The sequence below is a fragment of the Nomascus leucogenys genome, chromosome 4 (genome assembly GCF_006542625.1).
Source record: "Nomascus leucogenys isolate Asia chromosome 4, Asia_NLE_v1, whole genome shotgun sequence".
NCBI lineage: Eukaryota > Metazoa > Chordata > Mammalia > Primates > Hylobatidae > Nomascus > Nomascus leucogenys.
In genome coordinates, this window is record NC_044384.1 from 7,116,241 (window position 1) to 7,142,717 (window position 26,477).

Below are 26,477 nucleotides of genomic sequence, written 5' to 3' on the forward strand. Positions count from 1 at the left end.
TTCTCCTAATTTCTCTTATTTTGGCAACAATAAAATAATAGCCTTTAAATGCTACTATCTCCATATTTATAAATCTTTGTGTACTACTTATTTATTGACTTGATGTCAATAAAAATATCATTTTAAATACATGTTGTCTAAAAATAATGTTTTCATGTTTTAAGTGATTAATTCTGTTGATACATAAATTTAACATAGCCTCATTCTAGTGGACATATATATACATTGACAAAAGAAACTTCTAAGCCAAATGGCAGATTTTGAATATTGTTCAGAGTAATGGTGGAAGCCAAAACACAGAGCCAATAGAATGCAGAGAAAATAACTTTTATTTGGAGGATTACAGTTTTGAAACTTTTAGTTAAACGTAAAAGAAGATCCAGCTAATCATGACTTAAACAATAGAGAAATTTTATCTTTTTTTAAAAAACAGGAAGTCCAGGTCCCCCATTCCTGGGCTCTGGGTCGTCATGGAAGTTCTTCTCTTGGCTTTTCCCTTCTTCCTCCATATGTGGGTTGGATCTTCAGACTTAGGATTGCAAGAGAACCATAACATTATTGTTGGAACACAGTTGAAATAGCATAAGATTCATATAATAACAGGAAAGAGAAAGTAAATCTCTTTCTAGTTTCTCCAAGATCAAGGTAGACTTTTCCGAGAAAAATTACAATAATGTCCAGAGCAAACACTGGCAGCAGTTAAAGCATTATCATCATCAATTTTAGTATGGTTTGTGCTGAAATTACAAACAAAGAAATAAATACCTTCAAAAATTGGGGTTGAATTAGCACCTAAAAAGTGAGCAATTAATGACTATATAGTAACTATCAATGTCTATTTCGACTTCTCTTTAGATATTGGTATGGTTTGGGTGTGTCACCACCCATATCTCATCTTGAATTCCCACATATTGTGGGAGGGACCCTGTGGGAGGTAATTGAATCATGGGGGCAGGTCTCTCCCATGCTGTTCTCATAATAGTGAATAAGTCTCATGAGATCTGATGGTTTTATAAGGGGGAGTTTCCCTGTACAAGCTCTCTTCTCTTTGCCTGCTGCCATCCATGCAAGACATGACTTCCTCCTCCTTGCCTTCCACTATGATGGTGAGGCTTCCCCAGCCATGTGGAACTGTAAGTCCATTAAACCTGTTTCTTTTGTAAATTGCCCAGTCTTGGGTATGTCTTTATCAGCGGTGTGAAAACAGAATAATAGAGATATAGAGCATCCACTCATACCCTTCATCCTATACATACATTAAAATACATGTTTACAATAAATGCACTCATCCCACACAAAATCCCCATGTTTTCACCCTTTTACTGCTTCAGCTTCAACTTTGGGATCTCATGGCTGTGTATAGTTTGCTCCATCAAATTCCAAATTATTCGTTATACTTTGCTTTCCTTAAGGGAAACAAGACAAATTATCCATTCTCAACATACCCTGGATGCAATGGCAGGGAAAGAATAGGGTAACTAAGTAGAACCTAACATTCATTAAGTAGGAAATGTGCAACAAACATGGAAATTACTGGACCCTCACCTACATCATCTCCTGTTCTAAAGGAAGAGCGAAAAACCCCTGGACAGAGAGGAAATGGATCTGATGTTTCAGCCACTTATCTTTATTCTTCTCCCCTGACCAGGGACTAATTTAGGCAGGAGCATGTGACTCAGTGATTGCCAAGGAAAGGTGAGGAGGAGCTCCCCTCTGTGCTGAGAAGCTTATGCCAATACTTTTCCTCACTGATTCAAAACAGACGATGGGGAGAAATAGAAATTTCTGACACTTTTTTGGGGTTGGAATGCTATGCCTGCAACTGCTAAAGACATACATGAACGGATTTCTTTTTATATAAATTACATTTCACTTTATATCATCACAATTAATATGCTAATTGTAGAACATTTTTAAAGTACACATAGGCAAAAAGAAGATTCATAACATAAACTAATCTGAGGATATATCCTCCCAAAAGTCAGGAGTTTTCAGATAAAAAATGTTGAGGAATTGCATTCTGAATAAAATTGAGAAAGGCCTTAAAGTCACCACAGGAAAAAGAAACAGTTACTAAGCTTTAGGAATCAACATGAAATATTAGTAATGATTGAGATCTGGACTACAATGAAAAAATCAAATTTCTACAAAATTATAGTGTAGAATTATATATTTAGTTCAAATATTACTTGAAAGTTGAGAGTAGATGCAGTATTTAAAAAAATAAAAGTTATCAAAAATATATCCATCCTTTGCATGTTTAATCAGAAATGGGTTAGACACTTAATTCTGCAATTTAGAATAAAACCGACAGATTAATTTATCTACAATTTAATGAAAACAAAGGATTTTTTTTAAAGGGCATAGACCAGCGCCTTTTAGGACAATTTATCAAGAATTGTATTCACCCACTTAGGATAGATTATTAAGCTATTCTGATCACTTAAAACATCTTCCTGTTTTACTTTATTATCTTTAACTAATTGTACCCATATGTTTAAAGTGGGGTAGGTATATCTACCTTATAAATTTATGGAATTTATAAATCTTTGAAAGTTACAGAAACATGTAATAAAATATCATGATCCTTGAAAACTGGCATCCCCATAAACTGTCTTCTAAAAGTGAGTTTACCCTAAGTGCTCTCTACCCTAAGTCTCTCTTGGGATGCATCATGATCCATTTGTTTTGTGTCAAGATGAGTCTAAATGAGAAAAATAATTTGATGAGTTTGACTTTTATTGATTTCATGTTTTAGCCCATTGATAAATTTAGTAAGCTTCTTTGTGTGTCGATGTGTTATGTCTTAGCTTTCTTTATCAAATGGAGTTTTCTACAACAAAGAACAGCCAAATTTGATTTCATGCTACCTATTTTTCTCTGATGTACTCTTAAGACTTATTTAAAAAGATGACCCGAGAGAGTTGCTAACAAATTCTTATCTCACAGAGTAATCAAGCAACTGGAAATTCTCTCTCCACCTAAGCATGGATAACAATAAATAAACTAACTGACTTCAAAAGCACAGTCAGACTCATGCTGAGTTATATTGAGGATCATAATTGCAAGAAGAATTGATAAATTTCATAATTTCAGATATCCCTAGAATGTATAGTATAGAAAGACTTATTAAATAACTACTACAAAGGACAAGAGTTGAATGAGTTTGGGTGTTTCTATTAAAGGGATCCCCTTAGGGAACACAGTTTTGTATATAATTTGCACTACATAAATGGGAGTTTCACTAGAATAAAACCAAAATGATGCAGAAGACATTTTCAAGATGTTTCATATTAACTTATCCAAATAAAACAGAATTCAGTATAAATCAAAGACTTTGTTATTGCTTATGCAAAGTACAGACTCATTATATTTTAACAATGATTTTTAAAACTATATTGCATCTTTTGTTTTCTCCAAATTCTGCTTGTAGTGACTTTAATTTTGCATTTGGTATTCCAGAAAAGCAGATTTTCTGTTCATGCACTTCTATCCGTATATATGTAGTTATGAATCCTGAGTTGTATGCCTAACATAAAAGAATATGAGTCAAAGGTATATATTAAGAACACATAATAAAAAATCCTTATTGCAAAGGGTAACAAGAACAATGCATTTTATCTTTAAAGTAATGTAAGCTGGGCACAGTGGTGCACACTTGTAATCTCAGCTATTAGGAAGGCAGAAGCAGTGAGCTATGATCACACCACTGCACTCCAGCCTAGGTGAAAGTGTAAGAACATGTTTCTTTTCTTTTATTTTTTAAGTAATACGTAAGTTTCCTAAGTAAAGGTAAAACCTTTTACTTCAAAAACATGGATAGGATGGTACTTAGTAAATGCTAGACAAATAAGGTATTACATTCCAACACATGATTATTTACTAGCTCTTTATGTATCCACATCTATCTATCATTTATCTATCTTTACATCTATATTTTCATTTAATCCTTTTCCCTATTTTACAGACCTAAATTATCAGAAAACAATACTTTTAAAAAAATAATCTATACTATCAGTATTCCTATTTAAGTTGGCCTTAGTTATGCAAAACATATTCTGTGGCTGTATAAGAAGTGTATTTTTGGAGTTTGCCAGAGGTCCACTCCAGACCCTGTTTGGCTGGGTGTCAGCAGCGGTGGCTGCAGAACAGCGGATTTTTGTGAACCGCAAATTCAGCTGTCTGATCGTTCCTCTGGAAGTTTTGTCTCCGAGGAGTACCCAGCTGAGTGAGGTGTCAGTCTTTCCCTACTGGGGGGTGCCTCCCAGTTAGGCTGCTCGGGGGTCAGGGACCCACTTTAGGAGGCAGTCTGCCCATTCTCAGATCTTCAGCTGCGTGCTGGGAGAACCACTACTCTCTTCAAAGCTGTCAGACAGGGACATTTTAGTCTGCAGAGGTTACTGCTGACTTTTTGTTTGTCTGTGCCCTGCCCCCAGAGGTGGAGCCTACAGAGGCAGGCAGGCCTCCTTGAGCTGTGGTGGGCTCCACCCAGTTCAAGCTTCCTGGCTGCTCTGTTTACCTAAGCCACACTCCAGGGACTGTTGTGGGGTGAGGGGAGTGGGGAGGGACAGCATTAGGAGATATACCTAATGCTAAATGACGAGTTAATGGGTGCAGCACACCAACATGGCACATGGATACATATGTAACAACCCTGCACATTGTGCACCTGAACCCTAAAACGTAAAGTACAATAATAATAATAATAATAAAAGAAGTGTATTTTTGTGCAGCACACTGACTCTACATGAATTAACCCAACTGTATAAGTCCATTTTCACACTGCTATAAAGAATACCAGAGACTGGTTAATTTATAAAGAAAAGAGGTTTAATTGACTCACAGTTCTGCATGGCTGGGGAGGCCTCAGGAAATGTACAATCATGGCGGAAGGTGAAGGGGAAGCAAGGCACACCTTACATACCAGCGGGAAGGAGACCTCAGGGGAAACGACCATGCTTAAACCATCAGATCTTGTGAGAACTCCCTCACTACCATGAGAACAGCATCGGGAACAGCATCGGGGAAATAGATTCCATGAGCCAATCACCTCCCACCAGGATCCTCCCTCGACATGTGCATGGAGTTTACAATTTGAGCTGAGATTTCAGTGGGGACACAGAGCCAAACCATATCACCAACATTCTCTCATTTCCTTGCAAAGTTACTCTCTGTTTATTCAATACAGAATATTACTGAAAAGAAAAGATAAAACTAAAAAAAAATCTTTTATAGATGAGCTTTGTTCTTCCCTGGATGACTTTGTCACTTGAAAAATAATTCAGGAGAAACCGAAATAACAACAAAAGATAAACATCTACTCACTAAGGTGAGCGTTATGACCACAGATTACCACAAATAATGTATTGGGCATTAATTTGATCATCACCCAGAATTCTTGAGAATCTCCTCTAACATGTGCTATAAACTTCTATAGCTGTAATATGTAACAAATATTTTCCCATTTTTATAGTTGAGACAATTTTTCAGATTGTATATAAGGTTTCATGAGGAATTGCCTTGCCAGCTATCTAAATTTTATGAGGAATGCCTCTTTGAACTTTGAACATAACATTGTTTTGTGGGGCAAAAGGAGAAAACTGTGTGCGAATATAATAAACTATGTGTTCAGTGTGAGAAAGTATGACTAGTTCTATTTTCCTATTTCTGAACTCAACTTGATAGTAACAGAATTACTATTAATAGCAAAACCTAGATATAAAGGCAGTTACCAGGCTGGGATACAGGGGTGGTGGGGACAAAATATAGGTATGAGTAAGATATTTTTGATGTTGGGGAAATTGCTTGTGACTCAGGATTGAATTTAGCAAGGACACCTGAAGTACATAAGCACTAATAATAAACTACTATTAAACTACTGGGAGGTTTCCTTGAAACTTCAAGAAAATAATGGCTCTCAGTGAATCTGCTAGAGATGCTGGTTTTGAAGGCATATAGCACCCACAAGATCCATTCTCAGGTTCTGCTAATAATCTTTATTTTTTCCCCAGACAGAAACAGAATTTCCCCAGTGAGGACATGCTGAGACTTGAACCTCATAATTGGTTTAGAATCAATGAAGGGAGGTGAGGTCAGATCTTGAGGACAGCAAGTATATATTATCCTGTATGGCTTTCGCCTTAGGATGGGGAATTACCGGGTTTGAGAGGAGGGGAGGCTGCTATTCTCTAGCAGGTGTAGATGAGACACTTGTGCTGATCCAAAGGACATAGGGGAATCTGAGCGTTCAACACTCTCAAGCACAGCCACCCTAGAGTCTCCACCCCAGGTCTTAACGTCCCACTTCTTCCCTATCAGAGTCTGACTTTAATACAGAAACACTAGAGATAAGACATAAACCAGGGCACGCTGTTCTATTTTCTATCCCAGTTTTCCACAGGCAAAAGCCTTAGCAATTGTGATGGGATAACATGCCAGCAGCACTGCTGTTCCAATAATCCCCGTCAATGGAATGCCTGCTGTATACAGGCAGGGAGTGGTCCACATCCAGAATCCAGCCAGGGAATCTCCATCCTGGGAACACTTTGGGTACCAATTGCCTTTCCCAAGAAAAACAATGACAAAAACCCTGGGACAAGAATTAAGCATAGTTATTTCGGAGGTTCTTCCAGAATATATCGGCAGAGAATATTGGGAACTGAGACCAGGACAGGAAGACAGCCATGTAACTGTTTGTTATCAAGCACATCACTACTGTGCAAAACTAGTCAGTCACCCTGCTGGGAACTCTGGAGGCCCGCACTATGTGATGGGTGAGGGAGACAAAACCCCGGAAGTCATTGTTTGAAGGTTGTTGGCACTTCTCCCTGCTGTGAGGCTGAGCAAAGTGGGCTCCAGCAGCCAGAAGAAGCCCTTAGAAAATGTCTGCAGTTGCAGGCCATTGGAGATCAGGTCACTGGACCCTGACATAGGCCCAGGAGGGTAATGCTGGACACAACACCAGAGCTCAGTGCATCTCATTTTGATGCCAACGCTATACCAGCTTCTTGAAATTAGTGTTATAGTTTTTCCTCTCTTTACAAAATTTTCTGGAACACCTTGTAGACAAAGTGGATTATCACATCCTTAGAGGTACAACGTCTCATAAACTTTAGATGTAACATATTTTTGTCCAGGGACTCATTCATTTGTGTATTCGTCCATTCAATCAGCCTGCAATCACTCGTTTAGGTATTTATTTTGGTGGAGTGAGAGGTAGTGAGCAGAATCAGCAATTCCATTTATTTATGGTTATGGATATATCGATGAATTATTTTTTCTTCAGAAATGTTTGCACTTTATAGTTTTTTTTAAAAAATAACTTCATCCATTTCATCCTGGTTTTCACATTTGTTTACATGCAGTTGCTCATATTCTCTACTCTGCTTTTATCTCTACTTTCTCTGCATTTCATTCTTTATGTTGTTGGTAGGACTTCTCTTTTTTTATTGCTCCTGATCATCTTGCTACAAGTTTATCTGGCTAATCTTTTTTTTCAAATAACTAGAATTTACTTTTAATAAATATTCTTATTCTATTGGTCTGCTTAACTGATTTCTAGTAATTTCTTTATGTATTTTTCCTTTTTCTTGAGTTTACTATGTGTTCTATACCAAGTATTTAGTGCTGTTGTACTAAAAACTGAAAGTTTTCTTCTAAACCTTACTTTATAACATCTAAACCTGTTACTTTATAACAGGCCACAGATTCAGACATCTGTTGATGAAAGATTTAGATATTTGTTATTACATACTTGTCATTAAACTATACATAGTAAACTTTCATAATTTCATATTTGATCTAAGAACCCTGTATTAAATAACCGTATTATTGTTGTAAGCATTGTTTAATTTTCAGACCTGTGACATTAAGCTTTACTTTGGATATCAGTTTCTAATATTATTATATCTCATAGGATATAATCTGTATGTTAACTCTTTGAACTTACACTTTTTTGCCAAAAATATATTTATTTTAAATAAATGTATTATAGGAATTTAAAATGTGTTTTTGTTGAATTTAAATTCCTACTTATCTAAAATAAACTGACTTTTACTCATATGTTCTTAATATTTGCTAATTTTAAAACCTGTTTTAATCAGTCAGTTTCTGAGAGGACTGTGTTAAAAATTTCCAACTACAATTATTATTTAACATAATGTTTGTTATTTTTCACTCTAAACAATTCGAGGCTGAACTTTAGCTGCATATGTATTTGGGACAATTATATCAACTTGACTTTTTTCCTGACAGTATATAAGGAAATATTTTTCTTGTAATTGTCTTGCTTTGATGCTATTTGCCTAGTATATAATTGTCATCCCAGTATACTTATTTGGCGTGGATGTCTTCTCCCAGTCATATATTCTCAATGTGTCTATAAGTTGTGTTAAATATATACTTTACACACATGTTCATGAATTTTATTTTAGTTGATAGCTAATCAGAAATATTTTCTCTTCTCACTGAAACATTTAACCCATATAGGTTTATGATTATTTCTATCATTTTTTCATGTTTTCTGCCAGCATACTTTTATTTTTTAAAATTTTATTTTGCTTTTGTGCTTCATTTATTATTATTATTATTTTTTTACTGACATATTCCATTGGGCAGGTTAAGTTTTCCTTAGCCAACATGAACATGTAACATTCTGTTTTATTCTTATAGCAGTCACCTAACTTACTTACATACAGCTATGCTAACACTCTTTTCCAATATCTAGTGATATTGAATATCTACCTTTTTTATCCAACCAAGACAAGAAATTTACAACACATCTCTCCCTTTTCTTCCCATCTTACCCCTCACAATATATATCAATTATTTAGACAATGAATTTTCATAAGACTTTACTCATCTTCACTTCCATATTGCAATACCCTCCTGAAGTCATCATTCTTCTTGCTATAATACATCATCTAAGTATTTTTTTAAAAATTGAGTATGTTAAAATACCTTTCTTTTAAAATTTAAGCAATAGTTTACAGGCATATAAATAAATATTAGGTTCAAAAAGTTTGTTTTTTTTTTTTTTTGAGACAGAGTCTCGCTCTGTCGCCCAGGCTGGAGTGCAGCGGTGCAATCTCGGCTCACTGCAAGCTCCGCCTCCTGGGTTCACGCCATTCTCCTGCCTCAGCCTCTCCGAGTAGCTGGGACTACAGGCGCCCGCCACCACGCCCGGCTAATTTTTTGTATTTTTAGTAGAGATGGGGTTTCACCGTGGTCTCGATCTCCTGACCTCGTGATCCACCCGCCTCGGCCTCCCAAAGTGTTGGGATTACAAGCGTGAGCCACCGCGCCTGGCCCAGAAAGTTTTTCTTTAACATCCTGACAGTACAGTTCCATCGATTCTTTTGTGCCCAATGTCATTCTTCCGAAGATGGCTGTCAATCTAATTCTTACTCTTTTCTGAAATAATCTGTTTGTTGTTATTACGTCTTCTTTTCTTTCCATAATCTTTAAGAATTTCTCTGTCTTCAATTTTATTAAACGTTATTATCGTGATTCTAGTTGTGTATTTTTTGTTCAAAATACTCTATTTAGTCCTCTATACCTGTTTTTGTTTTGAGGTCTTATGATATTGTATAATTATATTATGAAATATCATTAAGTTGAAATATTCCTTTTCCTTTTTCATTATTACTTTACCCTTATCACTCTGAGATGGCATTATTACAGAACTATCTCACAGAAAGTCCCCACTTATAGCCCTTAGCCTTCTCCAGTTTCCTCCACCAAGGACACGAATCTTCTGTTTCCTACAGAGATTTTCACTTTTCGTATTGGTTATTGAGCTTGGCTTTGATGCATATGAAACTTTCTTGTCTTAAGTTTCTATCAGCATTGTTATATTAAACTATAAAAGACATATGCTTGATGATGCTGACAGAGACATAAATACAAATATAGGTGTAGACATAGATATTGAAGTAGGTATAGGTACCTGCATAGTTCTAGGTACACTTATAGATATGGATATTAGCCATCTCTAGGCTTGCATGGAACAGCTTCTATGTGCTGCTGTTCACAATAATGGGCAGTACTGACCGTGTTAACAAAACATAAATATTTACTTATATATGCTACCACTGTGCTCAGTGCTTTTGATGTCTTCCCATTTAAACTCTTAAATAGTCCTATGTGTTATTAGGACTGTCTCACAGAGGAAAGCGCATAGGCTAAGAAAGTTTAAGTAATTATTATATACCTAGTAATTTATAGACCTGGTATTCAAACAAAATGTTCTTGACTTCAATGCTCTTAACTTCTACACATCATGTTTTAACATTGTAAAAATCGTATTAAGGAACTGTCGCTTTTCTAGGAGGTCAAGTTATTATTATTCGGCTAAGATATTATATTCCCTTTCTACTCACCTGCTCTCTCCTTATACTGCATGTGTGTCTATAAATGTGTGTGATTCCAGTAAGACTTTGCAATAACTTGATAATCTCTGCTCTCTCTCTCATTTTTACCAACTGCATGCCATGGGATTTCTGATCCCTGTGCAGTTCCCTACAATGAATTTGCTTTATTTTTCCCCGATAATTGCCCTTTTTTTAAATATATTTTTTTCTTTTCTTTTTGGGATCAACTGTCATAAAGCTTATTACATTTGGCGGTGGCCTCGAGGCACTCACACTCTGGCTAGAAGTGAGTGACTGGCAACATGCAGAAAGAATGAAGGCTTTCCCTTGAACTCAGGTGAAACAATCTACGTAGTTCCCCCCCACCCCGCCACCCCCAGTATGGTAGAAGGTCTTGGATTCTATCAGTTATGGAGTTACCAAAAAAAAAGTGGCATTATAGAAATCACTGCACTTCTTTTGGCCTCATTTTCTTCATTTAAAAAATGATAAGATACGATAAGATCAAGGATTGCCAATCGAAATACATACATAGGCAGGGCAAGTAAGACCTAACAAATCACAATTATATCCTGTGTGCTAATTAGTAAAAACTGGTGTCTTAAGAGTTTTGATAGAGATGCAAAACTTCATATTAGTGCAAATGAAATGGAAAGTAGTGTGGATATTCCCCCCGCCCTTTTTTTTTTTTCTGAGGCAGAGTCTCGCTCTGTTGCCCACATTGGAGTGCAGTGGCGTGATCTCGGCTCACTGCAACCTCTACCTCCCAGGTTTAAGCAATTCACCTGCTACAGCCTTCCAAGTAGCTGGGACTACAGGCATGCACCACCACACCCAGCTAATTTTTGTATTTTTAGTAGAGACAGGGTTTTACCATGTTAGCCAGGCTGGTCTCGAACTCCTGACCTCAAGTGATCCACCCACCTTGGCCTCCCAAAGTGCTGGGATTACAGACATGAGCCACTTCGCCTGGCCGGATATTTCCTACATAGTTTCAGGGAGTTGTTGAGCGTGTTGGAAATTGTGGTGAATTATCAATTGCTTGTGGCTTACGTCTGTAATCCCAGCACTTTGGGAGGCCGAGGCAGGTGGATCACCTGAGAACAGGAGTTCAAGACCAGCCTGGCCAATATGGTGAAACCCCGTCTCTAATAAAAATACAAAAAGGAGCCAGGTGTGGTGGTGCGAGCCAGCTACTTGGGAGGCTGAGGCAGGAGAATCACTGGAACCCGGGAGGTGGAGGTTGCAGTGAGCCGAGATTGCGCCACTGCACTCCAGTCTGGGTGACAGAGCAAGACACAGTCTCAAAAAAAAAAAGCAAAGCAAAGAAAAAAATATTATACCAAAAATTAACTGCATATATCAATTATAAAACTATATTAGAGAATATTTAAATAATAATTTACTAAAAAAAGTAAAATATATTTTGCCTTAATTTTTGAAAATTATTGTAACTATAACTTTTTGGCAAAAATTCTGCTGCTATATATATTGCTATTTTCTGAAAATATATTATTTGTAAATTTATCTAACCTAAAACTGAGAACAAAGTTGTTTTATGTTTCATTTCTTGTCTTGCAAATGTAAATGGAAACATGGTAGGACATTTCCTTACACCAAATTAATTATAACAGAGAATGAACACTCAAAGAAAGAATAGGTAAATCAGGCAGTTAGTATAGAAAAAAGGAATATTTTCATTTAACATTTCCCTTCATGCACAAAAGCTTGGTGCTCTCCTCAAAATGTATTTAAGTCAGATAAGTCCTGGATGTTAAGTCCTACCTTAACAGCCAGGGTTGCTTTCACCAAGCAAATCATGGCTTTTGTTAGTTTCCAAATCCACATAATAATATATCATAATAAGATTAAAGTATGTGCTAAATAGCCAAAGTTATTAAGTTTAAGTGATGCTATTAACTTATATAATTATGAAAAAAGGCTGGGTGCTGTTGCTCACACCTGTAATCCCAGCACTTTGGGAGGCCAAGGCGAGCTGATCACCTGATGGTAGGAGTTTGAGACCAGCATGGCCAACATGGCAAAACCCTGTTTCTACTAAAAATATATAAAAAAAAAATTATGTGGGCTTGGTGGCACACACCTGTAATCCCAGCTACTCTGGAGGTTGTGGCAGGCTGGAACCCAGGGGGCAGAGGTTGTAGTGAGCTGAGATCGCTCCACCTCATTCCAGCCTGAGCAACAGGGCGAGACTTCAGCACGCACACACACACACACGAAGTATGTCTAACCCATAAGAAACTTTCACATATCTTATTTAGCACACTGAAGTAACATTTTGTTTGTATTTATTAACGGTTATTTTGACATGGAATATGTAGATTTACCCTTTAGTTTAGCTTATATTTTCCAAATATGCCGTCTTCTAGGAGTGGAAACTTGTTTTTTCCCTGAAATAGCAGTGAGTGGACTTTGTGGTACAATACTTATACTACAAAGGTGGCTTCTGTACAGAGCCTTTACACTTTTAATCTTGGGGTAAACCTTCATAAATGTTCCGAAGTTTATGTTGATTTATAGAGGATGAGCTTATAATAGTCAAGTGATTATAAAAATAATTGGTAGTATTTTTATAAGCCACGGCAAAGTAAATATCAATCAAAATGAAAATTTTTTTCTGAAATTTTGATACGGATTGAAGGATCATGTATCTGAAAATGCTATTAAATAACTGGCTAAGGAAGTGCTATGAAAGTTCTTTCCCACAAGAGGCTAACATTCTTGTGCTGTCTAAGAATACAATATATTTGTACTTCTAACAAAACCGTATTTTATTTTTCCCTAGTGTTGATCATAAAATATCCTGTTTGGTTTAAATGTAAGATTTCAGAGATTTTGACATGACTTCTATTTCATGGAGACTTTCTACTGCGTTAGGATACTCCTATAGATTTTTGAAGAGAGTTTCTTCAATATTGCTTAAAACCAGCTTCATGTTAGAGTATTTCAGATAATTTTCAAAAAACATTCCTATATTTACCAGCAAATTACTTGCTTTTGAGAAACTAGTATTATGACATATATTGTTAAATGCAAAAACCTTTACACTTCATAACCATGTAGTTATGTAAAAATCAAAAAATATTATTGTAATATGGATGTGTCAGTAGCACTATTATATGTGAGTTATTTTTTGTAGCATCGCCTCTTTTACTGACAGACAACCTTTAAGATGATGCCAGTACTGGAAATTAATTAACAAAGGAGCCGGCTGGGCGCGGTGGCTCACACCTGTAATCCCAGCACTTTGGGAGGCCGAGGCGGGCGGATCACGAGGTCAGGAGATCGAGACCATCCTGGCTAACACGGTGAAACCCCGTCTCTACTAAAAAAATACAAAAAATTAGCCGGGCGCGGTGGCGGGCGCCTGTAGTCCCAGCTACTAGGGAGGCTGAGGCAGGAAAATGGCGTGAACCCAGGAGGCGGAGCTTGCAGTGAGCCGAGATAGCGCCACTGCACTCCGGCCTGGGCAAAAGAGCGAGATTCTGTCTCAAAAAAAAAAAAAAAAAAAAAAAAAACCAAAAAACAAAGGAGCCCTGGTAGACCTGTAGTTTTATTTTTTCCTATAGAGAAGTACATGTATGTAGACAAATACTATGCGGATTTGAATTGGAAGGGCATGTATCCCACACCAATTCTTTTTAAGATTTTGGAAGTCCTTCTGATCTTTCAGTGTTAGGAAGGTGCAAGCTAAAAAATAAAACCAACTTACTAATGACACCTTCATTGGGTTCAAGTGGCTTTAATTCTGCACCATCTTCTACAGTAGTCACTATTTCAATGCTAACCTTGGGGAACTGCGACAAACCAACATCTTCCAGGATGTCACACTCAACTCACAAAAACTATCAGTTTATATGCTCTCCCTTTCAAAATAACGACATCTTGTAATTTGACCATATGTGCGCGCAACCTTTTCTTGGAGAAACTGAACTTTTCCCATATGTTGGTTTTTCTCAGAAAGAAAAATCTTATGGGTCCCTATTAGGGAGGTAGCATTACTCAGCAAGTGTGGATTCTGGAACTCAAAAATGAGAAGGCAGCTTGCCAAGTAAACAGGATGTGGTGGATGGTGAAAAGCGCGTATGGGTGTGTATGAAGAAAAATGAATGGAATTGTCAGTAACAACGCTGCACCTGCAGCCTGGGAGGACTAGGAGAGCGCAGCTAGAGGCCTCAGCATCTGTGTTGGCCCAGTCTCTTGGTTGTTTATCAGAGCACCTGAGCTGGCCGGGCCTCTGTCCTGTCCTAGGTCCAGAATGTGCACACTCACTCCCTCAGCACTGAGGTTTCAGCAAAATTTAATGCCTCAGCCCCAAGCATTGCCCAAGAAAGCACTGGGCATTAAAGATCAGCAGGAGGCCAGGGGATCCCTTTTGGCCCAGAGTCTGAGAACAGCATGGGTAACATGGCTAGACCCCCTCTCTAAAAAATATAAAAAATAAAAGAATTAGCCAGGCATGATGGCCTGTGCCTGTAGTCCCAGTTACTCCAGAGGCTGAGGTGGGAAGCTCAGTTGAGCCCAGGAAGTTGGGCTGCAGCAAGCTGTGATCCAGTCACTGCGCTCCAGCCTTTCATTCATTAGAAAAACAAAAAAATAGAGGCCACTATTTATGCAAGATATTTGATTTCAAATACAGGCGTGGACAAAAGGTTAGGACCCTTTCACCTTCCCTGTGAGTTCCTTCCTAATTTCCTGTCTCCCGATAAAAGGACTACCTGTTTAGCAAGGTAGCCACTTCCTTGGCAGGTTACAAAATCCCAGTGTCCTGGGAAACTGTTTTGGGCAAAGAGAACAGAAGAGGGCAGATGAATGAGAGCATTTATCGTTAAACCAAGTTTTCTTTTCTCTGCCTTCAAACTGGGATTGAGAAATGCAGTAACTTTCTATAAATAATTTTAAATGTTGCCATTTTCTTTGTAGAACTGCGTCATTTTCACGAATAACGCATATTTTGGATGTAAAGAAAGTGCCATCCAACCATAAGAAAGATTCCAATATTCAACTGTCAACTCTTGTGACTGGTCCTTTTGCAAGACCCCCACTCTGTCCTCTATAGATGACCCGGATCCCCAAAAGCATTTTCCAGGCATTCTGTCATCCGCATATCGCTCTGTTAAGCGGCCTCACTGATCTTTGAACGCTTTCACTTCCTTAAGGCTGGAGAATGTCTTCCTCAACTCCACGACCAACATTGCCCACCACCTCCCACCCCGCGCTGGCACGGGCACCTCGCGTGGGTCACAGGACTCCCGCGGGATCTTCTGCGTGTTTCCCCTAGATCTTTTTACAAGTAGGTGCGTAGGCGGATACTCACCAATCTCCATCCGCTCACCTCTCTCCCTTTGCTCAAGCTTGCAGCTCCTCTCACAGGCCTCCAGCACTGCTGGACTTGGCGTATTCAGAGGCGCGCAGCCTATCTGTCCTCTTCCCTCTCTCCATTTCTTCTGTCCCGCCCCCTTTCTCTTCTCCCTACTCCCTTCTGTCCCCTCATTCTCTCTCCTGTCTCTCTTTTCTCTCCCCGCTCTTTTCCCTTTCTTCTCTCTCTCCTTTCTGTCTCTCTTACCCTGTCCATGTCTTCCCCCTTCTCTCACCTTTCTCTCTTCAGGTCTCCATCTCGCTCTACTCCCGGGTTGACCCATGACCTACCTTTCATTAAACGGATGCACAACACGCGCGCGCGTATATGCGCGCGCACACACAAACACACCATCCCCTCGGCTCCGTCACTTTACCCCACCCTGGAAATCGAGGAACCAGCAGTTTGGTGTGGTGGTAGGAGGCTTGGGGGCGCGTATGAGACTCTGAATCCCTTCCAGACTTGGGGGTCACCTCATCGTCCCTCATCCCAACTTACTGGCAGGAGACCTCCACCCGCTCACAGCCGCTGCGCTAGGCGTGGGCAGGACGGCGACGAGCACCCCACGCCGCGCGCAGCCCCGCGCGCACGTGGGCGCCGCAGCAGCAGGTGCCGGGAAGCGGAGGCCGGACCAGAGCCGGGAGGAGGCGCCCCAGCCTCGAGCGCTCGCCAGGCTCTTCTCATGGCCCTTTCTCCTTTCCTCGGCCTTTCGGGGCCACCCTAGTCTTCACAGCTCAGCGTCTGCTGCTGACCCCCCGCCCCGCGGCGACCCCGCCATTGCCCTTAGCTCTTCCTACCCTGGCTTCTTCGCCGCCACAGTCCCCAACCCAAGCCCCAGCCGCGGCGCGGGTGTGGGTGGCCGGACGGGATGGCCTCCGTAGTCCCGGGGTCCGGCAGGCTCGGCTGTGGTCTGCGTGGGTCGCGTCCGCAGAGGCCGAGGGAGGGCGGGACGGAGCCGGGAAAGGGAGGAGGCGCCGTTGCGGCGCCCAGGGAGGGACTCCCTGCACCCCCGCGCGCTCCAGCCCTTCCAGGCGCTGCCTCGCGGTTGCCCTTATTTCGTATTCATTGATTCGCATTTTACAAGCCCGGGCTCTTCCGGTGCTGTTTCCCCGCAACTCGTGTCTCCCAGACTTTAACGCGCCGCGCGCGCCTGCAGGAGGAAGTTGCACGGGGTAATGGGGGTCCGTGTGTGCCTTAGGGTGGTTTTAAATACCTCGAGGTGGGGGGCTCAATTGCAAGAAGCCGCGTCTTTGCAGGAGTAATTTGGTGGGGGGACTGGGCATTAGGCCCAGTGCTCAACCGCGAAACTTTTACCGCCGCCTTTCCCCGGGGCGCGCCCCTGCCGTATCTCCCAAGCTGAGCGCGGAGTCCGCGGCGAAACCTGCGCCCCAGAGAGGGAGGGAGAGGGGGCGCCCAGTTCCTTTACGCGGATGGAAAACAAGAGGTGGGAGGCAGAGAGCCCGCAAGGTCTAACCTTTAAAAAGTGAAACACCAAACCCCACAAGAGATTTCCACACGAAGGCCCCTCCCGCTTCCACGCCTTCCGTCCGGCACAAGGATCCGGCTCGGGATTTGCGGCTGCATCCTCTCTCTGCGCCCTGGCGGGCCGAGCCGCGGATCCCAGCCGGGTCCTTACCCCCTCCCCGCCCCTCCCCCAGATCCGCGCGGCTGGGATGTCCTTGCTGCCGCCGCCGCGGCCCCATTCTGCCGCGCACCAGCCCCGGGGCGCGGGCCGCGCGCAGCCTCGCTATCCCACCCAGGCTCCCGGCTTCCAGGAGGGTCGCGGAGCCCCAAGCCATGACTAAGGAGCCCATTTGGTAACTCTGCCCTCTTCCGGCTCTTTCCTCCTCCCTCCCTTCCCCGCCCCCCCCCCCCCCCGGCCACCCCGCTCCCCTGCACCGCCCTCCAGCCCGCCTCCCATACGCCCACCCGCCCGCTCCTCTTTCCGCAAGATAGCAGAGGTGGCGCGCAGCCCGGCGAGCCGATGACGGACCCCTTCTTCCTGCCTTCAATGCCTCAGCGGAAGATCCCCAAGGGCTGGAGCGAGGAGCGCTGCCGCTGGACATCCTCCCGGGGAGGCTGCTCCGACCTGCTGCGCGGCGCGTCTGAGACTGGGGACTGAGCCACCCCGCCGCCGCCGCCGCCCGCTCCGTCGCTGCCGTCGGTCTGGACTGGCCCCCACCTCGCTGCGCCCGCTCCCCGGCTCCGGCCCCGGCTCGGGGCATCCCGGGGCTCGCCCTGCGACCGCCGCCTCCCGCGCGCCGCGTCCTCCCGACCCCGCGGCGGCGACGATGCCGGGGAGGAGGGTCCTCACGGCGGCGGCGCGGATGGTGGCGGCCGGCGCCCGGGTGTGATGCGAGCGTTACGGTGGGGATGCTGCTGGCTGCGCGGCGCTGAGGGCCAGCGAGAGCCCGCCCGGGGCGGAGGACGGACTCATCCGGATCTGGCTGCAGCGTGGGCTCGGAGCTCCCCCTTCCTCTGGGTCTCCCTCTCGGCCCCCCTTTATTTCGTTCTTGCTTTGCGTCTTTAACACCTCTCGACCCTGTCCTCCCCCCGCCACTGGAAGTCTTCCCGTCTCTAAATGGAATTAGTGGAGCCCGGAGCCTCTGGTGTAACGCACAGACATGATCCATGGGCGCAGCGTGCTTCACAGTGAGTACCCTGCCCGCCGCGCCCGTGCGCGCCTGGAGCCAGCCCTCCCGCCCCTTTCCCGGGGCCGAACGCGCAGGAAAAGCCTCTGCGCCGCGCTCCAGCGGACGCTGCAGTCCCGCGCGGGTCGGGGCCGACGTAAACTTTCTGTATTGCAGCATCGTGGAACCGGGCGTGGGGGCGGCGCGCGGTCAGCCGTCGCCCGATCCCAAAACCTGCAGGGGAGAACGGTCTTTCAGTGCGCAGGAACCCCCCGGGGGTGGAGAATAGCGTGCAGTTCAGGGATGGACACGTGCGGCAGAGATTGGCCCAAGCGAGGGCGCAGGTGGAAAGCGGGAGAGCGCGGATGGTACCTAGTGGGGCGAGAGGAGTCTTCCTCTTCTAGGGGCCCCCGGAGCTTGGCGGGCCCCTGTTCGCAGTCCGGGAGGTAGCAGAAGGCACACCTGAAGCCCGCGCTGGAGGGAAGGGCGAGGGTCAGCCTCCACCTCTTTCCGCCCTGGAGACCGCTGATGTCGCTTTATGGGTGTGTGGTAACGCGGGCAGTGTAGAGGTGGGAAGGAATGAGAAGAAAATAGTATCAAGAGTCATCGAGTAAAAGGCAGTATAAGAAAATGTGTGGTGGAAATTTATCATTACTAAGCAAAGATGAGAGTGTTGATCTCGGGCCACGCAGTTAAGAGAGAGCTTTGCTGTTGAGTTAAACACAGTACATGGTCTATAATGTGATTTCATCAAAACAGGAAGAGCGGAGTAAACAAATACACATCCTGATGCTGAAGGATGTGTACCTGTGGGTTCTGGGTGTGAGCAGAATCATGACAAATTAAATTGATTTTTTTTTCCTGTGGAAACTCACAGTAACAACTGCAGCCAGTGCCTTAATTTAAAATGCAAATGAACTGGCTAGAGTATAAAGTAACACACAGGTGACAATATTTTAAATATTAGTATCAAGACCTAGATACGTTTCTTAGAATGTTTAAGTATAAATGTATAAGCCTGTGGTGAGCTTTAATTAAGGAAATATTTGTGAATTGTGCTCTCCCTCGAATTCATTTTAAGTGAAAATATGAAAACATAGGCCTTTTATGTCATTGGATAACAAAATGAATAAGAAAAATAAAATAGAAGAAAAATCAAATTATCAAGACTAGATTACTATTTTGCTAGTGTTTTGTCTCGTAAAAATGTTGATTAGATCAAGAATATGGAAGTAAAACAAGTTTAGATTATAATGGCATTGCAGTTTTACTGTTAAGTTACAGATCAGAGTCTCTGGCACTGGAAACCTGACTCAATATAATGCTTTCGGAAATCACGTTTCTCAAATTAATAATCAATTTCTATATATTGATTTGGTATTAAATCAAGTTAAGGTTAGAAGAGATTAATTTCACAGCTTAGAAAGTGCTGAGGGACGGGGTTACTTGGAGGTTCGGAACATTTTTGTAGGCAACATTCTAATAATGCTGCTTAATGCCCACAATCCACATTAATCTGTTTCTTGCTTATTCTCCTCCCCCACAGCCTGTAGGATTTGTCTAAGTATTTATTTTCTAAAATACAGCCACACTGCAGTGTGTCAGGAACAGTCATGGAGCTGTTCTCATCGTTTGCCTCTCCTTTTCCTCCTTTTTACCTTCTGGCCCCTCTCTTCCTTCAGAGATGCTAGCAGAGCCATTCCCTAAGGGTAGTTTAGATACAGTGTGACTCCTGAAGTCCCACTGTACTGTGTGTGACATGAGTAAATTGTCATGTTGCCTTTAGAGTGAACGATGTATTTGCCTTAGGAGTTTGGGTCTCATCCATTCTTAACTTGCATTGGTTCCTTAAGGGAGTCCGAAGGTTTCCTGATTTGTACATTTCAAATTGGTTTTTGCAAGTTCTGAATCAACTTCTAACAGTTAACAATGATAAAATTAATCTGCTTTGATATTATTTTATCTTGAAATTATGTTATATTTTATGGCATTTGATCATTTCAGTGTATTTTATCTCTAATTTTTCTTTTCTGTTTCAGTTGTAGCAAGTTTAATCATCCTCCATTTGTCTGGGGCAACCAAGAAAGGAACAGGTGTGTTTACTTAGAAAAATGCTAGTGGAAGACCTCGAATTATTTTGTATTTTCCTATTTTCCTCCTGCTGTTAATATTCCAGAATATCTGAACCTGTTATAATATGTATAATTGATTGGTTTGGCTAAGACAACATTTAAAAATTAATTTACTAATGGATATTATAAGAATGTCCTCTCTATTTTTAGTACAATAGAAAATTGGATGATGGCTCTTTTTAAAACATTTTTTTTTTTAACAGAAAAGCAAACCACCTCAGAAACACAGAAGTCAGTGCAGTGTGGAACTTGGACAAAACATGCAGAGGGAGGTATCTTTACCTCTCCCAACTATCCTAGCAAGTATCCCCCTGACCGGGAATGCATCTACATCATAGAAGGTAAGGGGAGACAGTGCCAGAGTTAAGAGAGCACTAAGCCAAAACCTGGCCATCTCTGTGCTTTGGATGAAGAATATGTGTATAGGCATTACAAAATTGATCTGGAGATCATGCACAAAAATATCTCTTGAGTGAATCAATAACTGTAAAATCTGGAATCAGGCTAATTATTGGAATTATTAGTAATGGGTTATGAACAAGCAAATTCTGTGCAATAAAAACAAATGAACACCTTGAGTTTATTTTGCAGTTGGCTTAATTGATTTAGAGTTCTAATGCAGTAGAATGGATGCATAGTTGGCACAATATTAACTAATGTGTAAGTCTGAGAAACTAGTATTTTTGTAGCTCAACAATTAGTAGAATAACCTGCATGTTACATTTTCTTTAATATTATAAATTACACACATCATATTAATGTCAAAGATGAATCTATAATCACATTTTCTAAACACCAATTTGAAAGATAGTTACCTTATTTGTGTTAACAAGTGACATCTCATTTTAAAGTCAAGGTCGGGATTGTAAATTATGACCCTTTATTTCATGACTTTTTTCCAACATGAAAGATAAATGGTGTTGGAAAGAGGCTTCTCTTTGAACATTGCCCATTTACACTAACTTTGTAAACACTTTTTTTTTTTTTTTTTTTTGAGACAAAGCGAGAGTCTCCTGAGTTCCAGCGATTCTCCTGCCTCAGCCTCCCGAGTAGCTGGGATCACAGGCATACGCCACCATGCCTGGCTAATTTTTGTATTTTTGGTAGAGGCGGCACTTCACCATGTTGGCCAGCTGGTCTCAAACTCATGACCTCAAGTGATCCACCCACTTTGGCCTCCCAAAGTGCTGGGATTGCAGGCATGAACCATGGCTCCCAGCCAACACCTCTCTCTTAAGTACAACTTTTAAAATGTAGAAGCATTTCATCTGGCAATGGAAGTTTTCAGTATTCCAACTGTTAGTACCTAATAGCCTAAAACCTGGAAGCACTCACCTTCCCCCCCAACCCCGCAACACACACAGGCAAAACTGTCTTAATGATAAAGATATATGCACTTTCTATTGCTTATGGGGACACATTTATTTGATAGATTTTTCAAAGAAGAAGGCTTTCTGTTTACCTAATTTTAAGAGTCTCTATTTAGAAATGAATTTTTTTTTTTTTGGTAATTATTGGGCCAAAGATCTTCCCCCACCCTTAGTACTTGGAGTTGAACTTTCAGCAAAGATAAACTACACTGTAAGAAGGCAAAACAATTAGCTATGCTATTAAAAGGATAAAACCGAAAACCTAAGGTCTGGCAGTGCAAATTCGTTTTACGACTGATAGAAAAGGTACTTGCTACTTGCCTCATAGGACTTAACAATATTCTCTGGGGACTATGTCCATTTCTGTAAACAATCTAAAGGGGCCCTGGGATTAGCACAAAGTAGTTGCAACGGGGAAGCCAAAGAGAAGAATACAGGGAAGAAGAGATGCTCACCTTCATTTCTGAAGAATGTCCAGGGAAGGCATTATTCTCTACATAGAGCAGCGTATGCGGAGGTTCAGAGCTATGATATGGTTGGGGACCTTTACGGCATATCCTAGGGCTTCTGCAGAATCTGAGGAAAATACAGCGGGAGGCTGAAGAGGGAAGCAGTCTCAGACCAAGGCGTACCTGGTATTCCTTCTGTGCCCGCTGGATAAAATCTTGAACGTTATGTTGGAGACAATGAGGTGCCATTGAAGTAATTTAACTTGAGGAATACTGTGAGATTTTGATGATGAAGTAACTGAAGGAAAAGAACATAAACTAAGAAACAATTGCAAAAGTCCAAGCAAATCATAGTAAATACTTATCTTAAGAAGTAAGAAGTAAGTGATGGAGTACATGAAAGAACTGAGAGGTATTTAAGAAACTGGATCGGCCAGATGCGGTGGCTCATGCCTGTAATCCCAGCACTTTAGGAGGCCGACGCGGGCAGATCACGAGGTCAGGAGATGGAGACCATCCTGGCCAATATGGTGAAACCCTGTTTCCACTAAAAATACAAAAAAATTAGCCAGGCGTGGTGGTGGGCGCCTGTAGTCCCAGCTACCCAGGAGGCTGAGGCGGGAGAATTGGCGTGATCCAGGGAGGCGGAGCTTGCAGTGAGCCGAGACCGTGCCACTGCACTCCAGCCTGGGCGACAGAGTGAGACTCTGTCTCAAAAAAAAAAAAAAAGGATCATGAGTGGCTGGATCAGGGGGTCAGAGAATAGGGTATCCTGGGACTGTTCTAATATTTGTTGCGTGATAACTTGTTAGATAGACGGAATTGCCATCCCAGAAAAGAAATATAGATGGAAAAAATTGGTTTAAAGGAAAAATAATGTGTTTAGTTTGTGTTTATGGAGATGCTCCACAAAAAGATTGGATACATGTAGCTCGTAGCTCTGGCTCAGTGGAGAGATAGATGTGTGCTGAAAATGTATATATGTATGTCATAAATATAGAGACTGTTGTTGAGATTGTTAGTATGAATAAAATTATCCAAGAGAATATTTGGAGCACTATTTTTCAACTGCTTTTAAAAATGCAGCTGCCTGGGCCTTTCCCAAGGAATTCTGATTTAATTGACCTTAGATAGAGCCCCAGGCATCATTATATTGTAGTAACATTCCATTGGAATGCCCGTGGCAACCTGGTGTCTTCATCTAAAATGAGAGAAAATAAGATGTAGAATAAATTTTCTGGAAAATAACAAGTAAGAGAGGGACAGAGTATGGGAAAAAAAGTAATGGAATGAGTAGGAGAAGCCAGAGAGTTAGGCAGGAGGGTCAGGTGCACGATGCCACAGCAGCCAGAGCAGACGGTGTCTTGAGAAGCAGGGAGTAGTCAAAGTGCCAGTTGTTACAGCAAAGAAAAATAAGTGAAAAACAGAAATGCATCTGTTACATGAAGCAATTAAGAGTTTGTTAGTAACAACGATGAGCACTCCCATTGGCATAGTGGAGATGGGTGCTTTTTTCTCTTTTAAAGGGGCAGATTGCACATATTTAATTCTAAAATGAATATTCTGTAGAGAAAGGTAAATTTAAAATAGAAGAGAAAGAGGCATACATAATTGGTCAGATTTCTAGAGGTATGACCCATTGTGATGAAGAATACAAGTGAGGTCTCAGTCACGAAAAAGAGGATCCCTTTTTGAATGTCAGGTGGCCTAAACATTCCCTCAAAATGGAGGAAATATTCTGTATATATGTGCACTATCCAGGTGAAAGTGCTCATAGTTCTCAGTGCGTCTGGAGATTCTCAAAGTGGTTGAGACCTCTCATGAACTAACCTCAGTGTTAGATCAAATATAACTTACAGAAATGTTAGAAGGAAAGGCAGCTGTGAAGAAAATTCTTGAAGGTGAGGCAAATTGAAGTTGAGAGAGTTAGATAGCTTCAGATAGTTTCTATGTGCCATAATCACTCATTTTTAATCTACCACAATGAGTATGTGGCAAACTTAGTTTTAAAAAGTTATTTCACTACCTTCTAAAATTCAGCTAGTAGGCTTCATTTCCGGGTGTGTGTCGTTAACTTCAACATGCTGGACCAAAAGAAAATAAATTGTCCACATATAATGTTGCCTACCAAAAGCCATAATGGCAGAATGTTTCCTGGGGAACATTGAGAGGTTGACTCAGCCACAGAACTTATGAAATAATAAGAGTGAAGGTATGGAGAAGTGAATTCATGTTAGATGGCCATTATTTCTTAGTAGGGGAAATTGGTGAGCCCGTGTTGATAGATGACAGATAGAGTTCTAAGTAAATTAGCTAAGGACTGTCTTCGTTGCTCTATCTTTCCCTAGCCATACATTATTTAAGTTAACCTGCAATCCAAAATTGTTTCGTCATAAAACTTGTTATACTGATTTATTGTGAAATAAATTGGTAGATACAAACTACAGGATGATAATGTATGCAAGTGCTATACTTAGTACTGATACGTAAATGGGTCTAACTCCTTCAGTATTTGCCTTTTTGTTTTAAGGCTAACACTTTAAGCATAAAACATGGTTAGTCATTTCTTTGGGTACTTTCAAATTTCCAAAAAAAAGAAAAAAAAAACACGTCATTGAAACTCCCTCAAATCTGTCATTATTGTGGTTACTCATTTGTTTGCCTTTTTGATACAATTCAGTGATGGATAAAATATTTTTCTTGCATGAGTTAAAATGTCTCCTTTCAATGTGTGAGTCTGAAACTTTTTTAGAAATTAAAGATTATTCATAAAATAATTCATTTCAAAAATGAATTGCCCTTAAACTGTTGATCTTTAATTTTATACCTGGGGAGCATCAGAGTTACATTTTATTCTGTAGGTCTCCAATTTCCGAGTTACAACATGTGTCTCAATCTTACATACATTTTTGAAAACCATGCATACCAGAGATTACATTTTAGGTCATCACGGATGATGTTCAGTGTATATTTAAGAAGCAATGGGGTGTGGACAGCCACCATTCTGCATGGTTGCTGACCGGAGAGGGAGCAGGCCCGACTGAGCTGTCTTAACTTTCAAGTGTCTGGAGGGGCTTAGTCTCTGAAAAGGGCCAGGTAGCAGGGAAGCACTCAGAGGCCTTCAGGCAACAGCTGTTTACTAACCAGGATACATATATGTTGACATTTCAGCAAACTTTATGGCCATTCTGGAGTATCCTGGCTGTGAATGTAAGTCTGAGATGCCAGAATTTTGGACTGTTTTGGACATACCAGGGGAAGAATGAAAGAACATTAGCAAAAGGATTCATGTGGTGCTGTATAGAGTTGCCAGCCCTATAAAGCTTTCCCTGATTCTTTAGAGAGCTGTAAAAACATTTATGAATATACACTCATTTATAATTCACTCAAAGACTCTTTTTTTTTTTTTTTGGAAATTTTCGATGACAAGTACTGTGCTAAGCGCTGAGAAAGAAGGTGAGTGAGATATGGTTCTTGTCTTTCAAGATCAGATTTAGAGAGGAGGCTTCTTTAAAGCAAGTCTTTCCTGTGTAAAGAGGAGATAATGTTGGGTACGTAGACATTCAAGAATGTAAGAAAATCCATGAAAGTGTGAAAGAGCTGACTTTCTTAGAAGACAAGACATGTTTGAAGTGGTCTGAGCTCAGGCTCTCCGTGAGGGGATAGGGTCCTGAACGCAGGATATTCTTAACGGATAATGTGTGTCGAATGTATTGATCATGGTCCAGCTGCTGAGGTTTAAACCTGAGAGGGATGTGATCAGGTTTGTGTAGTAGAAAAATTACTCTTAATGTCCTTGTATATGCATTTGGATCTGATCTAGACACATGGCTTGGATTATTTGAATGATTATATTTAATATAACTCTATGCCAAACAATTCTCAGGTGATTTGTGACCTTAAACCTGAGTATTCCCAGAAATATGAGAAAAGAGAGAGAAAAATATTCCTTGACCTTCTAACTCCAAGTTCACAGCCTTTCATAAAAATACTGTGCTTTTTTAGTCCTGCGTAAAACATCAAAATGGTCATCTTGTATCAGAATAATATTTTATGTAACATCTTCGGTTTTAAGGTTCACTCCTTAGACATTTTTATGAAAATTGTATCCCGTAGAGTAGTATCATATGCTTTCTTTATATTTCC

The 26,477-nt window shown here is 41.2% G+C and overlaps 2 protein-coding genes and 1 long non-coding RNA gene across 14 annotated transcripts in view; 1 reads left to right on the forward strand and 2 right to left on the reverse strand.

The window, feature by feature from the left end:
- Window positions 1-311: 311 nt before the first annotated feature.
- LOC115834737 (translation initiation factor IF-2-like) lies at window positions 312-18,572 on the reverse strand. Of its 3 annotated transcripts, none has more exons than XR_004029612.1 (2): window positions 15,709-15,833; window positions 312-529 (listed from the first exon to the last, which is right to left on the reverse strand). XR_004029612.1 is itself a non-coding variant. In XM_030810278.1 (2 exons), exons 1-2 carry the CDS (start codon window positions 18,558-18,560, stop codon window positions 469-471), a joined length of 942 nt encoding a protein of 313 aa, XP_030666138.1. In that variant the 5' UTR covers window positions 18,561-18,572; the 3' UTR covers window positions 312-468. The 3 variants fall into 3 exon arrangements, 2 of the variants coding, with proteins under 2 accessions (XP_030666138.1, XP_030666139.1); XM_030810278.1 differs by lacking the exon at window positions 15,709-15,833 and adding an exon at window positions 17,680-18,572; XM_030810279.1 differs by lacking the exon at window positions 15,709-15,833 and adding an exon at window positions 17,744-18,572 and having other exon boundaries at window positions 451-529.
- On the reverse strand, window positions 3,323-17,208 carry LOC101177979. The gene is made up of 3 exons (XR_178105.3): window positions 16,548-17,208; window positions 4,844-4,991; window positions 3,323-3,529 (listed from the first exon to the last, which is right to left on the reverse strand). It is a non-coding gene; the product is annotated as an uncharacterized LOC101177979 (long non-coding RNA).
- The window catches only part of NETO1 (neuropilin and tolloid like 1), a 126,737-nt gene continuing 117,956 nt past the window's right edge, over window positions 17,697-26,477 (forward strand). For 5 of the 10 annotated variants that reach the window (XR_004029610.1, XM_030810271.1, XM_030810269.1 and 2 more), the window contains exons 1-3: window positions 17,697-18,402; window positions 20,420-20,473; window positions 20,716-20,853. Coding sequence is in view for 8 of the 10 variants with exons in the window: in XM_030810271.1 (XP_030666131.1) it covers window positions 18,375-18,402; window positions 20,420-20,473; window positions 20,716-20,853 (220 nt within the window). In the remaining 2 variants the exon portion in view is untranslated. Of the gene's footprint in view, window positions 18,403-18,466; window positions 18,923-19,968; window positions 20,090-20,419; window positions 20,474-20,715; window positions 20,854-26,477 lie in introns of those variants that run through there. The other 5 variants (XR_004029611.1, XM_030810272.1, XM_030810273.1 and 2 more) reach the window with 3 other exon arrangements.

Coding starts and splice junctions, on each gene's coding strand:
- LOC115834737 (XM_030810278.1), bottom strand. CDS start 18,560: ATGCTGCAATACAGAAAGTTTACGTCGGCCCCGACCCGCGCGGGACTG. Junction 530..17,679: donor GCGGAAAGAGGAGCGGGCGG/GTGGGCGTATGG, acceptor TGCAATCCTAAG/TCTGAAGATCCAACCCACAT.